Source organism: Mchenga conophoros, linkage group LG7, assembly GCF_057382185.1.
Source record: "Mchenga conophoros isolate Kocher_MC1m ecotype Shallow Benthic linkage group LG7, M_conophoros_male_GT1.1, whole genome shotgun sequence".
Taxonomy (NCBI): Eukaryota; Metazoa; Chordata; class Actinopteri; order Cichliformes; family Cichlidae; genus Mchenga; species Mchenga conophoros.
This window is the reverse complement of record NC_140532.1, coordinates 31,054,726-31,073,488: the sequence shown is the minus strand read 5'-3', so window position 1 is coordinate 31,073,488 and position 18,763 is coordinate 31,054,726. Positions and strand designations below refer to the sequence as shown.

The following is an 18,763-nucleotide window of genomic DNA, read 5'->3' as shown; positions in this document are numbered from 1 at the left end:
CACTAAGAGTAGAGGTACCTCAGAAATACGCTTAATTATATCCTTATATAGTGTTTGATACACATGCATGTTACGACCCAGCTCAAAAGCCGCAACATAAAAAAGGAGACAAATACCGTTTGTCAGAAGAGGTTTTTTTTTCTTAAAATGGAATACCAGGTTGGCTAAAATGGCTGGTGCCACCAAGGCAAAGACAAGTGAGCTCCCTGGAAGCTTGCCTCAGGTATGCTTTTATCCACACCTGACTAGGTGTGGCCAATTAGCACCAGCTGAACACATTGAGGAGATTAGCGGCTGCAGAGGGACGTAACAATGCAATCATCAACACAGCAGGTCACACAGCCTTCCTGGTGCTGTACTGTTTATCTCCATATGAACAGACTTTGAAGGAAACCAGACACAATCAAAGCATTAAAAAAACACTTCTTGTTTGAAGCTTCTTGTTTTATTGGTTTACAGCATTGATTCAAAGGTGATTTCTTGGTTCTTACAGACAGAGATCAACAGCAAAGACCTCTCAGCAGCTACATGAAATATTCACATTTTTTAATAAGGTAGGACACACATAATCAATCGGTCGGTACTGAAGTCCTCTCTTCATTGTTCATTATTTATTTGCTTCAATATGATGAGTTGAGTTTCTGTGGTGATGGCACAGAGATTCAGACACGTCATTAAAGTAAAAATGCAAACAGCTGTAACTTGTACAGACTTTGCAGTCAGGTTTGCAGAGATTCAACACAGAAAAATAATTCAAGCTTTAGAGGGGCTTCTCTCAAATGTCTGACTCAGTGGAACGTCTAGATACATTTAAAGAAACTTTTCGAATTTCTTAGAGATCGGTTAGCAATGCCCTAGGAACATCTAGGATAAACTATGTATTCACTGACAAAGGTCACTGAGGTTTTTGCAGTCTCTCATAATTTGCATGGAAGATGCTGAGCTGGCTGCAAACACTCACCATTTACTCTCTGAGTAAGTGCAACAGAAACAGAAAATGTTCCCTTATAAAGTAAAACGTTAAATGTGATGATAACATTAGTAAGACAAAGCCTTTACTTAGAAGGTGAAGAATCTCCATTTCCAGTTTGTGGCACACTTTTTTCACAGTTTCATTACAGTTCAGAGAGCCGTTAACAAGTTATTTCTAGACAAGTTCAAACTTCTGGCAACCTGCTAGTAACCAAAGCAGTTATCAGTGCAGCACTGTATACCCGTTTGTGACCAATTTCTTGTCAACTGACAGTCAGGGAGCACACATTTTTCCACAGCGACCAGTGGTTGTACTCTCTGATGTGTCCCTAGTATTGTGGGACAGAGCCCTTAAAAATTAAGTACCTTGAGGGATACAATGTCCCGTCATGAGAGCAGTGTTTCCAGAGTAAATTCAAATAATGCCCATTTGGTGCCACTTGGACACCAACAAGAGAAACCTGTCCTTTTCATGTCTTAAAGAGACCTTGATGTGAGCCAGCCACAGGAATGACTGTACAGTAGTGTCTGAAACGAACAGACCCCAAAGGTTCAACAGCAGCATCTTAGAGCAGTGTTTTTCAAACCCACCATTCATACTGTATGTGTCACTGATGTGGTGACAAACAAAATAAATTTGCAGGGCACAAAATCTTTGAAAACCACTAATGCTCTGGTCCACTAACATAATTGGCTAACAACAAACAACTAGGATTATAATTCAGGTGTGAGTGTGTGAGCATCTAAACAGAAAAGCTTTAATGCCAAAATGTACTCCTAGGATCTCATTTGAAAGGAAACATCTTCTATTTTCTGAAAATGTCCTGTTTGTGTGAATGAAACTAAACTCACACCTAACTTTAGCTGAGTTGCTGATGACCTGGTGGATGAAGCTAACCAACTATGCAGTAGTTAACGATGCATAAAGTGCCTGAATAAGGCTTAAATGTGTTCACATATGCAGCAGCTAGTTGGATGTCTTCTGTGGTAGCAAAATGTATGTGGACACACAGGATATGGGACTGTTTGGGTACTCCTCTAACTCAGTTGTGGTAAAGGTCTCATCAGGACTCTGAGGCTGGTATCCACTAAAGCTTCTGATGAAAGGTATTGCCTCATGGACCTCGGGCCCTGATTTGACTTCACGGTCCACACTTTGCAATACCAGGTTGTACGATGGGTTGTACGACGGATTAGGAAATACGCCATTGATTGGAGAAGATGGCAAGCCTGGCTGAGATGTGAGGCCTGTAGTGGGTAAAGTGAGACATGGCTGGGATTTCTTCAGAGGCTTATTGTAGTAACCTTTGGGAGTCTGAGAGAAGGTAAAAGGCTTGTAGTCCTGGTCAACATCAGGCTGTGGTGGTCTGAATTGATCATGTAGCTTAGGAATATCCAAGACCTCTCTGTAGTAACTCTGATCAAAATGAAGATGATGACTCGTATGTTCATCCTGAAAAACAGAGAAAATGACCTCACATTCACAGGAAAGATATCTTGGTGCTTAGAGATTAGGATAATGGACTATACAAGGAAATCAACAAATAACTGAATAGTAGAATATCCTGATATATAGATGCATCATTAGCTGGCCAATGCTACATGATATAGTACTGGCCATCTCAACTTACTGGTAATGTCAGCCACTGGTCGGTCAGCACTGGCTTTGGGATTGGAGGATAGACTTTGTGCTTGATGCTGTTGGGTCAAAGAATGCATCAAAATTTAAACAAAACCAATTATTGGAAGCAAAAGTGGCAAATTTCACAGAAAATAAATGTGCATTGCTTACCATGCCCATTGTCTGTAGCAGATAATTGTGCTGACAGACAGAATAAGAAAAACTGCTCCCAGGGATATCAAGATCAGCATTATCAGTTGATCAGCTGGTGAAAACAATGAACCGCATCGAGTAAATCAAAGAAAATGACAAATGTTGACAGTCTTACTAAAGAAAATAGTCCATATGGGGAAATAATTAACCTACCCGGGGGATTCAAGGTGACACTGATGGATAAATTACCACAAAGTCCAAATGCTGTTGATGCTGTCACCGTGAAGGTGTACATACTGATGTTCAGGTTCTTTGCAGTGAGGCTGGTGGCTTCAGGATCATCTAAATCAACACAGAGTGACCGCCATTATTACAACATAAATACATGTTTACGATCATCGGGCAACACTGGAGACTTACTTTATTTATCTCAGTTACAAGCTAATCTTTGTGTGTGGAGAAACAAAACCAGGACTTTGTTATCAGTAGAGAAACTTAATAGTGTGATTAAGTGTGTCATCGTCCGAGTGCCAATCAATTTGTAAACGACACGTCGGCAACATGTTTCAGTTAACACCTTAATACTACAAAAGATGCAAGAAAAAACTTGATGTACAGCAAATCAGTTGAAGACATAATTTTTGACATTTTTTAGTATAAAAGACTTTCAAACGAATCTGATATTTTCTGCCACCAATTTGAAGAGTTATAGCCCTTAATATTTCATCCAATTACAACCATAAAACAGGCATGGTTTGTTTTACGTTTGTGCCACAAGGGGTTGTTATTTCCATTTGTTAGATCTGGCATTATTAACAGTTTCTAAGTCCAAGATAATGGAAAAAAGTGGCATCATGGTCAAATTAACCCAATAAAATCATGATATGCCAGGAGGTAAACACTAACGATGGATTAAAATCAGCTAACAGAGCACCTATGGAAAAGTGCTGATCCTTTGACTTCTAAGAACCTGGCGCATCAATTGATTCATTTCAAAACCATACACAGAACAAACATTACACCCTATAGGAGGTTCCAGATGAAACTACAGGCTACGTATCACTGTCACATCTGCAATGATTCGTCACCAGGCACGTTTTTGCACATGTTTTGGGACTGTCCTGTTGTATCCAATTTTTGGGTCTTTGTGAACTCTGTGTTATCTGAGGTGCTGGACGTTTTTTATATTCCCAATCCTGGTCTTTGTCTCCTTAATGATACCTCTGAAATCTCCTTAAAACAAATACAATGCAAAATGTTGTTCGCTGGATTCACATCCGCAAAGAAGACTATTACAAAGCAATGGTTCAGTCCTGACATTTGTATGGAATCATTCTGGATACGATGTCTTATCCGTGTTATTAATTTTGAACATACCACAGCAAAATTAAATAAAGCTCGACCCACGACTGTTGAAGTTTGGAAAATCTTCTCATCCAAAGTTATCTCCTGGAACAGGCACTAACTGTTTTTGACTGTGTTTTTGTGTTTTTTCTTTGCTGTCCCTATGCCTTGTGACCAATGTTTGCTTTGCTACTGCAGTTTACAGATGTGCTGTATATGTCTGTACCCCCCCCTCCCCCAACCCCGTTTTAAATCAATAAAATGTTGATCACAAAAAAAAAAAGTGCTGATCCTATACTTAATGTCCAGACTGAAATCTTAGCTGGCCTGAGTGAGTATGCCTTCATACTGTACCTGTGCTCACGTTAAAAACGTTCCCGCTCTTGTCCTGGTAGTAGAGAATATATCCATGGATGGAAGCAGTCTGCTTTTCCAGAGGTATGGGCTCCCAGGATACCTCAACAGCCGAGTCTTCCTGTTTGTATTTGAGTTTAAACAGCTCGACTCCTATTTCTGGAAAGATGTGACATGCATAAAATACACTGCTGATTGAACCATCGCATTTTGTGAGAAATCACTGAATCAGTCTTACTGGTCTCTCTGATGTAGCCCTTTCTTCTCTGTAGTAGCACCGCAGCTCCCTCAGTGCAGGCGTATATGGACAGCAGGTATCTCCGACCATCTTCAAAGTTCTCTGGAACAACAAAAGGAGCTGTGCTGAAACAGATGCAAATATGATCTGCAACAGTTTTGTAGGCAAAGATGAGGACGTACTTGAAAAAACTGTGGTATGAGTTCTGTTGGGAGGCACTTTCATCCACTCGAAGGTGCAATTACCGAAGACTGGACACCAGTCCACTATGTAGCCACAGCTGGCGTTAGGACTATCAGGCCAGGACAGGAAGAAGCTACCATTGCTGCCACTGATCCAGGAGGTCTTCACCTCGGATGTATCTGAAAAAGACTCTTTAAAATTAGATTTTACAACATACTCCACTTAAAAAAGGAAGAGGTTAAATCAGTATATATAGTTAAACCTTGAGAATTTTTCATGGGTTTTAAAAACAGTTTCATGCACTTTTAAGGCATTTAGCTTCCCTTTGCAGACCAATAAAATGTGCAAAAATGTACATACTCATCATGACTTGGATATATAGAATATAAACACAACAATTACAAATTTGTATACTTATAATAGATATAATCTCAATCATGTGATCATGAAAACTGCTATTCCTTTTCTGCATTAGTTTGGAAACCCCTTTGCTTACAGCCTTCTGCACAGATTAGATAAAATCAAACCTCTTCCCCAAATGGAAATCAAAGTGAGCTTATCTGTAATGTGTGGTGCTCTGTTAGCTTCATACCTAGATTGCAGCGGGGGATGATGATGGTCGATGGTGATGAGCTGCCGTTTATGTTTCTAGCCGTGACAGTGACCATGTACTCCTCACTGGGGTCCAGCGTGAGTGTAAGACTGTGATTGCTTCTGGACACGTTGGTTTGGTTTGACTGATTTTTGTCTTTGGTCTTTGCCCAGGACACTTTGTAGTCAAAGATTTCTCCATGGCTCTGATTGGTCAGTGGCACCTGTGGAGACGTAACATCAAGACCTGAAATGGTAACAGTGTCCTCTGAAACATCACTTTCTGACTGTATAAGATGTTGCACTGATATTTTTTCAAATAGATTTAATAAAGATATTTTTTATTGCATCAAGTTGTGAGGAAAAAAATGAATCCAACATGCAAGTACCAAAAGCTCTAGTTCTTCTAAAGACCACTTGAGGCTGTCTCCAAAAGTCAGTTTCCAGATTTAGACCTTACCAAGAGGCCTCATAAAAGCCTTGTAAAAGCCAACTTGGACTCACCTTCCAGGAGATTACAGTCTGGTCTGCCTTCACCTTCATCCACACGTCAAGAGCATCTGGAACTGTGGTGCAACCAGACAAACGACATCTGTTACATTCACAAACCTTTTAGGTCTTTATCTTAAAATATTTTTTATTTTAAGATTAAAATAAAGTCTTAAAATAAAAACTACTTACCATCACCCTTTGTGCGGATTTTGACACTATTGCTCCAGTCACCCCATTTCCAGAAATGCTGTGCTGTTCCACATCGGACCCTCACAACATAGTCCCAGTGTGGTATCAAGTCCTTGATGACTGCAGCTGTGAGGCCAACTCCAATGTTTTCAGTCTACAAGGACAAAAATTATGTTAGCTGACTTCAGTGAAGACTTTTACTTTGAAAAGCCAATACCTTAGCCTCCTTTTTAATCTACTCACTTTGGTATTAGAGTTTCCATCACTGACATCTACTTGGCATGTGATGTTGAGATTACTGTACTTCTGCACAGTCCAGCTCCATTTCAGACTGATGTTTCTGGGGTTCACAGTTGAAGCTGCCACTTTGTCTGGCACGACCATGTGCACTAAAACAAGAGATCACAACAATCAGCTGATCTTAAGGATTAAAAATAATCATTTAACCAAATTTTATTCAAAGCTTTACCTCTTTTGGTCAGGTCCGCGTTGTCATGGATCTCGAGCTTTCCCAGCCGAGTAGTTGCGGTTAAGGTCCAGTTCCTCTCAGCTGCATCCAGCTTTACTTTTTGCGAGCATTTACCTAAACGTCCATTGATGCATGAGCTAAAATGTAAAAAATATACACCGCTATTACTAAATATTTACAACTAAATAAATACAGAGGCTAGCAGGACTGCACATTCACTAGGAAGCAAAGTAAGAGTACATTTTAAATTTGTCATTGACTGAACTCCTTATTGCTTAATCAATAACGTTTGGTGCTTTAAAGTTTAGTCTATAGATCCCAAAATGTTTTTGCTTTGATGGTCTTTTAAATCAGAGCATTTCTCTCAACTGCTTGAAACTACTTTTATAAATATTCAGGTTTTTGGGTTTTTTAAGAACTCTGGTGACGAGGTGTAATGTGTGCAGTTTTCACTGCAAATCATATAAAGTGAAATTAAAGAAGAATAGCCCTGAAAACAACTCCACTGTGATTTCATCAAGGACGTTCTCTTTGTAAACTCACTTTGACTTTTGACCTATATGGCATTACATACTGTGAGAAGCATAACTACTGTTTATCCCATAATTAATCAATTTGTTTTTTGGACTATGTTTATTCTGGGCACTTTATTTTAGTTTTCAAATAATGTGTTAACCATCTCTGCGTGTGTGTGTGGCTTATACTTGGATATGCATGGAATTTACAAAGGAGAGTGGCGCACTTTAAAAGGGAATGTTTTGACAAGGCCTGATATGTTGTAGATTTTCACTCTAACTAAAAGTAGTAAACAGGGCAGCCTGTCTGTCTGTGATAGCACTGGAGTCTGCATGCTCTCGCAGTAGAGCACTTTGCTTTCTGACTATTATTTTTTCAGGTTTTTTTCCCCCAATAAATCATCCTGCAACTGAAGTTGTATAGCAAGTGCTCATTTTTGTAACTTCTGACTACAGATCATCGAGATCATCTAAAAGTACTGTTCATCAACTTTTTGTTCTTCTGAATCTGAAACGGTCTGCAGTGGTTTTTAACAAGGTGTCCAGTGAGGTGTCTTATTTTAAGATTCACACCCTCAGATGCTTCCATACAGGAGACTGTAGATATATTAGGGGTGGTTGGGTCTTATTATACCTTCCTTGGAGCTGATATGTTCTTTCCATTGCAGGATGTTCGTTTGCTGCCCTTCCTACGTTCCAAAAACAATCGATTGATTCCAGATCCCGAGTTTCACACTTAAGATCACTGTCATCAGGAGGATCTAAGTTTGTGGCAAATACCAGGAAAAACAGAAGCACATTTAAAAGAGAACCATTTATTTACAAGATCAATTTGAGAAACCACAATCTCAAATGCTACATCATACTTACAGCTGGCGTGAAAACTGGCTCCGTTGATGTTTCCTTTGGTTGTTTCACATATTACATCACTATAGTTTTCTGATTCTTGGTCCAGGTGAACAGTCAGGGAGTGCACATGTTCACTGATCTTTGTAGTTGTTACATTAGTGCCTTTGTAGTCATATAGAAACATTGTTTTAATACTTTCCCCATCTGGCACCATGCAGCAGAATGTGGCTGTGCTGCCCACCTCCAATATTTGGTCTCTTGGGAGAACCAGTATTTCACCCTGGTCTGAAGAAGCACAGTGATAAGAATAAACGAGACTGTAAAGTGTTTAAGAATCAAAAAAGATCAAATGATTTGAACTTAATATTAACCAGGTAGCGTCTTCTGCATCCATGGGCTTGATTGGTTGTTGTATTGGGACCTGAGCCGGACTGAATGGCGAGCACACTGCGATGGTAAATGGGAAGTCCATTTCCAGGAATGAGTAGATCCTATCTGTGCAGGTGCCACAACAACTTCACCCTACAACATTATCATAAACACATTAGAGGAACAGCTTTTTGTTTGGAGGCTACAGAAGTGAGGATTATAGTTACCCATAATAATCTCTTACATTGTGTTCAGGTTTGTCTGCAATGAGAAGCTGCAGCTCGTACACGAGCCCATCTCGTATCACAGAGCAAGAAGGGTCATCTTCCCACTTTAACAGGAAACTGTCGTAGTCAAGAGTCACATTCTGAGGTCCACAATGCAAAACACCTAAAGGAAGTGACCACAGGACATTTTATGGTTAAAGTGACCTGAACAATTCTTCACAGTCATCGTTGGGCTATTTGAACAGCAGTCAGTGAGGACACAGCCAGTGGTGCCAATAGTGTCGTCACTGCCCGGGCATCAAATACTGATGTTTTGTTAAAGATTTTGTTAAAAACTGTTGCCTAAAATGGAGTTCATCTATTCTTCATTTGAGATATCCTTAAAAGGTGTGTCAATTCCCATAGATGTGTCACCCTGTTCAAAATGCCCAGCTTTACAGCAAAACATGTTTACAGCCTCATACAATTTTTTTTTTTTTTTTTTTTTTTTTGCACTTGGTAACAAATTTCACTCATGCAGCAACTGTTTAAGTTGTATTAAGACTCCTCATTATACATTTCAGGCCCATTTTGACTAGCAAATGGGTCCAAATAGGGCACTAGTTCTCTCTTGCCTCAGCTAATTCAAAAGTAGATTCATCTGTTCTCCGTGCTGAGGGTCAACCTGCTTTCATCTGTGAAAAGAACAGGTTGTCAGAATGTCCATCACTGCAATCTATGGCAGATGCCACTCGGACGTGACGATGGATAACCACCCTAATGAAGTCAGTTTCTGATTGTTTGGTCAGAAAGATTCCCTGCCTCTCTTCCTTACTCCCACTCATCTCTGCTATCCTCCTTATTCAAGATTGCTTCAGTCACTCCCATACTGAAAAAACCTTCTTTAGACCCTAACAACTTGAACAACCTCCGTCCGATATCTAATAAGTAGTTGCAGTTCAACTTCATTCACACTTGGTTAATATAAAACATCTACAAGAGATTTTAATCTGGTTTTCGTTCATGTCACAGTAAAGAAACTGCTTTACTTAAAGTCACTAATGATCTTCTAATCGGAGCCGACTCTGGTCATTCTCATCCTTTTAGATCTGAGCTCAGCCTTCGACACCATCTTTCACTCTGTCCTTATAAGCAGACTCTCCTCTCTTGGCATCTCTGACCAGTGTTGGTGAAGTTACTTGAAAAAAGTAATCAGTAACTAATTACTGATTACTTCCCCCAAAAAGTAATCCCGTTACTTTACTGATTACTTCTTTTCAAAAGTAATTAATTACTTAGTTACTTAGTTACTTTTTAAAAACACGATTTACAACCTGAAGAGGTGATAAAGCGATAGATCTTTCAGCCCAATTCTACTTTTTCTGCATAATCCATCATACAAAATGTAATCAAATGGAAAAGTCTCTTTTTAAAACTTGTTTTATTAGTTTTAATCTTTTAACTTTATGGATCAAGCAAAAATTTAATTATATGCAACATTCTCTGACTTGAAGAAATTAGTTTAACATTTAAACCTATTTTCTGCACATTCCAGCACATAAAATAAAATATTTTTTGTGTTTACACTCACTCTTTCAAATAGATGCAAGTAAAACACAGCAGAAAATAAATAAAGTCAAAGACTCAGCGGTCCTGTTGCTCTATTTTCACCTGTAAAGCAGGACTGCGGTAGGCGGAGGTTTACTCTGGTGCAGGTGTGCCGCGGTCAGTTGAAGAATCCGCGACTTTCTCTGTGAGTTTCCCATTACGTCATGGCGCACTCGGTGCTTGCTTGGAAGTTTAGGGTTTTTTTCGCTGTAAAAAGAAGTTTTCTTCCCACGCACGATGGACGCTAATGTTTTTGTCACTTTTTATGGAATCAAACTCAAAGTAAGGTCAGTACTTCCACGCTTTAAATGCTGCACTCTCTCCCACAATCGATATGTGATCCATTGTTGATCTGAACACAGCTGTTGTCACTAACGGCGCACTCGCTTACGTCACTGTCGTGAGACATTCTCGCAAAAAATCACGGTTTTAGTAACGCAGTAACGCAGCGTTCCTACGGGAAAGTAACGGTAATCTAATTACCGATTTTGCAATAGTAATCCCTTACTTTACTCGTTACTTGAAAAAAGTAATCAGATTACAGTAACGCGTTACAAGTAACGCGTTACTGCCCATCTCTGTCTCTGACACACAGATATGATTGAACCCCTGGTTTCAATCATATCTCCTCGACCGCTCCCAGTTTATTCAACTGAAATCATTCCACTCTCGTCTATTCCCGGTCACTTCTGGTGTACCCTAAGGTTCAGTCTTAGACCCTCTTCTCTTCATAATATACATCCTCCCTCTAGGTACCATTTTCCACAAATTTGATCTTCACTTTCACTGTTTTGCTGATGACACCCAGTTACATCTCTCCTGCAGACCTGATTCCTCCCTCCCACCTTCTTCCCTTACAGAATGTCTATCCGAATTAAAATTCTGGTTTAGCTCTAATTTTCTAAAGCTCAATGAGGATAAAACTGAAATCCTCCTTATTGGCACCAAATCCAACCTTTTGAAGGCGAAACATTTCTCACTCACCATCGATAACTCCACAGTTTTGCCTTCTTCTCAGGTTAAGAGCCTTGGTGTCACATTAGACAGTTCATTTTCCTACAAGTCTCACATCAGTAATCTCACCCGTTCTGCCTATTTCCATCTACGCAACATTAACAGATTACGTCCTTCTCTTTACACACAGTCCACGTCCATTCTTGTCCACGGTCTTGTTACCTCCCGTATTGGCTACTGCAATTGTCTTTTGCATGGTCTCCCCCAAAAATCCCTCCATAAGCTTCAACTGGTTCACAACTCTGCTGCTCGGATTATCACCAGAACCCCGTCCTACCAGCACATCACCCCTGTTCTTCAGGAATATGTCTGTGAAGGTTCTCAGTCATCCAGGTCATCGTAGTCAAAGGAGCTTGCAAAGAAAAGCGTCTGGACTTCTTTAAGTTGCTTGAAGACGTTTCACCTCTCATCCGAGAAGCTTCTTCAGTTCTAAGGTCAAATGGTGGAGAGTCCCAGATATAAACCTAGTGGGAGTGACCCCCCACAGAGGGACAAAAGGACCCCCTGATGATCCTCTAATCGCCTGGAAGTTCTTCTCCTGGAAGTTCTTCAGGAACTTCACTTCTTCTGCTCACCTTCAAGGCCATTCATAACCTCGCACCTCCTTACCTTTCTGACCTGTTAAGCACTACCTTTCCTGCCCGCTCACTTCGATCTTCTTCTGTCCAGCTTGTTGTGCCTTATTTTGGCCTCACCACCACAGGAAGCAGAGCTTTTAGCTGCTCTGCTCCCAGGCTGTGGCGCTCTACCCCCAGATATAAGAAACATTGGTTCTCTCCCCCAGTTTAAATCTCAACTCAAAACCCATCAGTTCAAATCTGTATATTCACTGTTTGTTAATTATATCCTGTGCTTTTGTTTTATTGTTCTTCATAGTGTCATTGTTATATTATGTGTTTTTATCTATTGTACAGTGTCCTTGGGTGTCTTGAAAGGCGCTTTAAAAATTAAATGTATTATCATTATTATTATTATTATTACAGCAGTGGCATGGTGGAGGTCATTTTGTGGAGCTCTGGCAGAGCTCATCCTTGCAGAAAGAAACAGATACAGGTCCTGCTGCTGGGCCCTGTCCAGCTGTCTTACCTGTCTCCTGGAATTTCCCCAAACCTTTCTGATTCCAAGATATTTCCTTTCTTTTTTCTTTTTTCTTTTTTTTTTTTTTTTGGGGGGGGGGGGGGGGGGGTCACCATTGGTCCAGCCACAAACTACATGTTTCATTTCCTTTAAGCTCCCTTCATAAATACTTAGATCAAATATTGCAGCCTACCCTGTCTAATAATACTGTTTAATACATTCCACATACCTTTAATACATTTCTATTATTCTGTAATATTTTATTATACATCTTTGTAATTTTTTATATATTTTTGTTTCCTTTCTTCTGTATTGTTCTATTATAATTTGCCTGTAAACAACATTTACATTTCACCTGTAAAAGCCACTCTTCTGTCAGTGATCAATTTTATGTTCTGTCACCCACCCATCGCTCTTTTTTTTTTTTAAAAATCACAAGTTTTCTGGGGGAACCTCAGAGGGCACAAATAGTTTAAAAGCCAGTTCACTAACTGGCCACTTGAGAGCTCTTCTCTTTTTACACAATGACTGTTGAGAAAGTTGGAAGGAAGCATTTAAGAAGTTTTGCAAGGGAAGATGGGAAGTTAGAAGCTGACTGTCTGCATAAAGTATGTGGACATAAAGCAAGACAAAAAGGAAATCAATCATGCATTATTGTAGATGTTGAAGACATAGAGCTAACTGTTGGGTTTCAGCCATCATAGCAGCAGAGCTTCAGGGGCAAACATCATAACCACTGCCATGATGCTGGTTTGTGAAGTCTTGCTTCAAAGACAGTTCATCTAGTCATCAACCTCTTGGTCTTTCAAAGTGACCATATTTGGGCACACATGGACGTCTAGAATTTAGGTACTGTTCAATTACACCCACAGAAAAATGTATAATTTGTCAGATATTTGCATTAAAAACAAACTGGGTCAAGAAATCCACACAAATCAGCGGCAGTAAAGCCTAGCAGGGAGCTCACAGTCAAAATAGCCATACTTCTAATACGGCAAAGTGTAATCAAATTTAAACAGGTGGTTAGCAATTAGCAGCTAATGCTCACTGAAATCTGTAGTGTGTGGAAAGCATGATCCCCTGAAACGCCTTGTGTTTGTTATATGAACAGGAAAAACTGCACATAAAAATATCCTGCATGCACACCTGAGAGCATTTACTCATTGGAGCAGCTGAAACACGACATCTTCAATCAAGACGATGAAATACTCACTGTTTTCTTGTCCATCTTGTGTGCTCGTTGTGGAGAGTGACAGCAGTAACAACCATGCGATCATGATAATCCTCCCGTGTTTATTTCTTTGTAGAAAAAAAGCTTCATGGATTGAGTCAAATGGTTGCCATAGCTCTGGTGATAAACATTTACAAATGGTTGTAAAGCAGGTTCCTGAGGCTTCCTTTATAGAAACAAAAAACTTTCACACACAAAACACTTTTGTGAGTTTTATTTGAAGACTCTGAAGAGAAAAGTCACCATGTCAGTGTCAGATAAGTCCCTGGAGTCGCTCTCCCTTCTCATGTAAGCTTTGGGAAATCATTTCAGTTCATGATTGTGAAATCCATGTGAGCTCCAGTACAGGAAACAGAGCAGTCGCGTTCTCGTAACTGTGACTCACAGCAGCGAGGCCAGACATTCCTCACTTGCTCTAAGATTGTTTTCAGACTTGAAACCTTTTAGAAAAACACTAGTCAGAGAGAGAGAATCGGTCATCAGACTAAGGAAAACACTTGTTATCAGTGGTTCAGAACAGAAGCAGGGAGTTTTTTTTCCAGGTAAACAAAAACAACACGCCCAGATTAAATCTCTTAAACAGAGGCTTCTCAGATCTTGGTTAAGGATGAGATTTCTGTCAGTTCACCTATCAGTCAGTATGCTGCAGTTTTTCCAGTAATGAAAGGGAGGAACAGGAAGAAAGGAATACAAGGAAAATTGAAGATAAGGAAGCTCAATAAGTGCTACATTAAACAATACTTCTTATTAAGAGGCTGTTACAAGCTTTTATGTACTCCTTTTGTTTGGCTTTCCTCCAACTCATCCCCTGACAGCAGTAAAACTGACTCCCCTCCCCCAATTCTGAGTAAAATCCTTTCTGCCTCACCCTGCCCTCTGCTTCCTGGAGTGTGGACATTGGTTGAACATGTCATTTGGAGCCAGTAAATATGGACAGTAAATAAAAGTGTTGCGATGTGCCTGGGATGAGCTCTTAACAGTACAGTAGGACTCACATAGACTGCATAAATGGTGCTTCAGGTTTTTTTCTGTCTTATTGTCACATGTGTATGAAATCAAATCACCTAGCCACGTAGTTTGACTTCACAGACATTTGTGAAAGAGCTCATTGAACTGGTCTAATATAGGATGCTACTGTTGCAACATGTCAGTTTCCTCCCTGTTGAATACTAAGGAGTATGTGGTGTTACTGCAAAGCAGAAGCATTTATGAACCACAGGAAGTTGCTGAAGTGCCTAAAAATCACCAATGCTCTACTTACTCAGTGACTGCAGAGCTGCAAAACTTGCTGACATTAACATCAGCACAGAAACCCGGAGCCAGGGGCTTCATGGCATGAGTTTCCACGGTCAAGCAACTCCTTCGGGTGGTCAGGCACTTAATTTCTTCCATTCATCCATCCTTTCCTGCTTATCCAATTCAGGGTCGTGGCTTTAATGTTCCGTATACAGAAAATGACTGGAAGAAGACACTATGAATACATAAAGCATTTAATTGAATAAGGGGGGGAAATAAAACCATAAATCATTAAATAAATTTTAATTTTGTGATGTTTTTTTTGTCTCTAATATGGTAATAATAAGATAATAACACAACAAAAACTGCTGTTTACACACATACACACACTTTCATTCACAAAGCCACTTTTTAGTTGTCATGAGTGACTGTGAGAAGGAAAATTACCCGAGTCAGTTATCTAATGAAATTCCTCCTTTATCAGTCATTTGAACCAGATCGTAATGACAGGCTTAGTTTTGTTTTCATACAAAGACAACAAAGAAAAGGTTCAGTCTTTCCTTTTCCCACTAAACATCTAAAGAATTCCCTCCACTCCCTGTTTCCACTGAATTTTCATTTCGGAACCACACAGCACTCCAGAAATTCCAGAGAAGGCAAGTGAGTATGTGAGTTTATAATTGCAGTGTTGACTTTAAACTGAGCTACTAGCTGATCTGCAGCTGCACTGAGAGCCGCACTGAGTCACTGGTTTTACTAGACGTGTATTTAGCCACGTCTTCATGTGTGATGTCAGCTGTTGGGAATTTTTTCTTTCTTGTTATCTCCTGTCCACAGAATTATGAAAACACAACGATCCTATTCTAAGGTGTTCTCACCAATGACACACAGCTTCAAACAGTTTTCTCAGATTTCAGCATATAAGAACATTAAGTTGCTTTTTGTAGTCATCATTCTGTGAGACTGTGTACACAGATATTGTCGGGCATGTCCTTTTAAATTATTACATTTATTTTTTTATCACATATACTTACTCCACCATCATGTGGTACAAATTAATACAATTCAGTTGATAAACAGATGGGTTTTTTTTTAATTCTTAACAGAATAATTTACCAGAAGTGACTTTAAATGGTGCCTTTGCTGCTCATTTATAGCTCTTTTGGGGGGGACGTTTCCAGGATATTTTACTTGGTGTTTCAGAGAAACAATAAAGTTTGGCCAGAGGATTGAGTGGACAACCACTGGGTGTGACAGAGTTTCATGACCTTGAGGCATACTGTGGGCTCAAAATATGAATATTTATTCTGGACAGCACAGTGACGCAGTGGTTAGCACTGTTGCCTTACAGCAAGAAGGTCCTGAGTTTGACTCCTCCATCTGGGCAGGGCCTTTCTGTGTGGAGTTTGCTGGAGCTTCCTCCCATAGTCCATGCAGTTAGTGTGGTTAGATTTATGCAAAAAATTAAGGGCTCAAAAGTCTGTTAGACTGGACTTTTTTGAAACACAAATATTTAGAAAAGCGTTTGATATATGGAGCTAAAAAAAAATTAGGAATCATTATATATGTCTAAATTTTGGATCATAAATTATTTTTGCAAATCAGAGACGCTTAAGCAGAAAATGTTTTGAAAAGCCATAAATGAGCCCTTAAAAAATTCTCCAACTTTACCTTGAACATCTTTATCTAGAATTAGTAGATTCAACCATTAAGTTTCACACAGTTAAAACTTGGACAGAGTTGGGTAATCCCAAATATACGTCAGCACTTATTTTGGAATAAGTCAGGCCAACAATAATCTTCAGGAGTAACTTTCCCCAATCAACCCTACTGAAAACTATGTGATCCAGTCTTTATCCAGGAAACCAGTCAAATTAAATGAACTTCATCAGTTCTGCCAAGAAGGTCAAATCCAGCCAGAATTTTACCAGAAGCGTGCTGATGGCAACTAAAAGCATGTGGTTGAGGAAGGAACTTGCTAATGGACAGTTAAACTAATATTAGTAGGAGGGGCTGAAAGGGTGCCTCAACTACTCTGCTGGAGTCAAAGTAGTCTGTAGCTGTTGCTGGTAACTCTAATATAATTAAAAGCACAACGAATCAGGATATGCAGGAGAAGTAGAAATGCCTCAAGAAGTACACCTAAGTATAATAGCTGTCGGCCCGGGCATTTTGACTAGAGACCGGCCCACCAGGATAAAGATTGAAAATGTGACGTCATTCAGGGGTAAAACCGCAAAAGATTCTGGGAACTTGTGGCAAGAGGTACTAGCGCACGCAGGCTTTCAATTGAACTCAGTTACACAGCGATAAAAAGAAACCCAAAAAATGTCAAGAAGTTGTTGTATTATTAACTGCAATAGCCGGTCGCATGACAGCCACGGGAAGCCGACGGGTAAAGAGATCGTTTTTTTTTATCGGATTAAGTCGTTGAAGAGAAATTTTTTAAGCCATGTTTCCGAAGTAAGAGCCGACGGATGGTCTGGATATACCAAATATAACGTCTCAGAACACTCCAGCTCACATGTTAGTCTGCTCCAAGCATTCCCACAAAGGTCAGAGTTTTGTAGTAGTTAATACGTCATTTTTCATAACATAATTGGTGAAATAGGTTACAAGCAAGTCTGGCGCTGAACAGAAATTGTCGCTCTTTTTTTTTTTTTTTTTTTTTTTGGCCTGTCCCGTTTGGCTCTTTTGCCATCAGAATTGTTGTCTAAAGGCGAAGAAAGATGCCCAACGGATTTACTTTACCAAATTGACCATCCCAGCCTTGCCATAATGGTCCATTTGATTCACCTTTTATTGTTTATTTTATTTTCACTTGCTGAATACGGGACAGACTTGACTGGAGGAAAGAAGGGGAGAAAGAAAGAGGGAAAGAGAAACAGCTGAGAAGAGGGACGGGGGAGAAGGGCAAAAAACAAGAACCAACAGAATGGGCAGGGGAAAAAAATGCATATATCAATCACCTGGATCACCTGCTGAGAAAGAAAAAAGAAAACAAGCAGAAGAGAACAGAATAGAATAAACAACATCACAATGATATATGGGAATATAACAGTAAATACTAAATATTAAACATTATTGTGCAGCACATAAGATCAACAGAACACAGTGTGCTTTGAGGTAGCAGCCAAAAGGGTGTAGTTTGTGGGTGTGATCACCCGTGTGTACACCTGTGAGCATGGACGCGCTTGTTTTTTTTTAAAAGGTTCCTTCATGTAATGATCTACTAGAGGGTGTGGGGGGGCCACAGCCCCGTCCTCCAGGGCATGAAGCAGGTATGGAGGAGATCAAAACTCCAGACATCCAGAGGCCCCCAGAACACAAGAGACCAAGGAAGACCAACAGAGGGGCAGCCGCGCCACTGTCCCAGAAAGAGCTGAGGAGAGTCCCAGATGAGGGCTCACTCAGCAGCCGCGGAGCAGAAGCCAGGGGGAGTTGCAGTGACGCGCCCGTGAGCTCCGCCGGCAGCCAGCTGTGCCTGAGTGACTGAGCCCCAGGCCGAGAGGCCGGGGGCACCCCACCTCCGAAGTGGCCCGAGCAAGCCCCAGGCCCCGATAAGCGGCCGCCAAGGAGTGAGCCGGTGTGTACCTGGACGCCCATCCCCGGACACAAAGAACCACCAACGCACCGATGTCTGAGGGAGTCCGCCACTGGCAGGGGAAGTGGTGGTGGGGGGAGATAGGCCTCCAAACCTTGGAGGGCCTGAGATGTCCCCAGAGAGGTGGCGTCTGATACCCAGCCTGACATATAGACACAGACATACAGGCACACACAGACACAAACATCCATTCCCACCCTCATGCTCTCATATGCACTTACTCCACACTCAACCAACGTGGAGACAGACATAAAGAGACGCTGTACACACGATCACACTCCCCAAGCGTACTCTACAAACCGGGTCTAGGTACCCTTGCCCCTGGAGGGGGGAACTGCACCCAGACCCAGGTGGTGTTTCCCTTTTCCCTGCTACCTGCCAGAGAGCAGCAGGTAAGCGCATGGTCCCTCCTGCTAGCCCTCAATGTCTACGTGTATTTAACATTGAG

The 18,763-nt window shown here is 40.6% G+C and overlaps 1 protein-coding gene across 1 annotated transcript; it reads right to left on the bottom strand.

Moving 5' to 3' along the window:
* Positions 1–405: 405 nt before the first annotated feature.
* On the bottom strand, positions 406–13,840 carry LOC146570437 (leukemia inhibitory factor receptor-like). Its single transcript, XM_085278863.1, has 18 exons — positions 13,719–13,840; positions 13,458–13,592; positions 8,584–8,729; positions 8,342–8,492; positions 7,992–8,255; positions 7,756–7,882; positions 6,607–6,743; positions 6,381–6,526; positions 6,138–6,291; positions 5,961–6,022; positions 5,458–5,680; positions 4,865–5,044; positions 4,683–4,784; positions 4,445–4,603; positions 2,960–3,088; positions 2,765–2,858; positions 2,604–2,670; positions 406–2,425 (listed from the first exon to the last, which is right to left on the bottom strand). Exons 2-18 carry the CDS (start codon positions 13,519–13,521, stop codon positions 1,940–1,942), a joined length of 2,691 nt encoding a protein of 896 aa, XP_085134989.1. The 5' UTR covers positions 13,522–13,592; positions 13,719–13,840; the 3' UTR covers positions 406–1,939.
* Between the last annotated feature and the right edge of the window lie 4,923 nt (positions 13,841–18,763).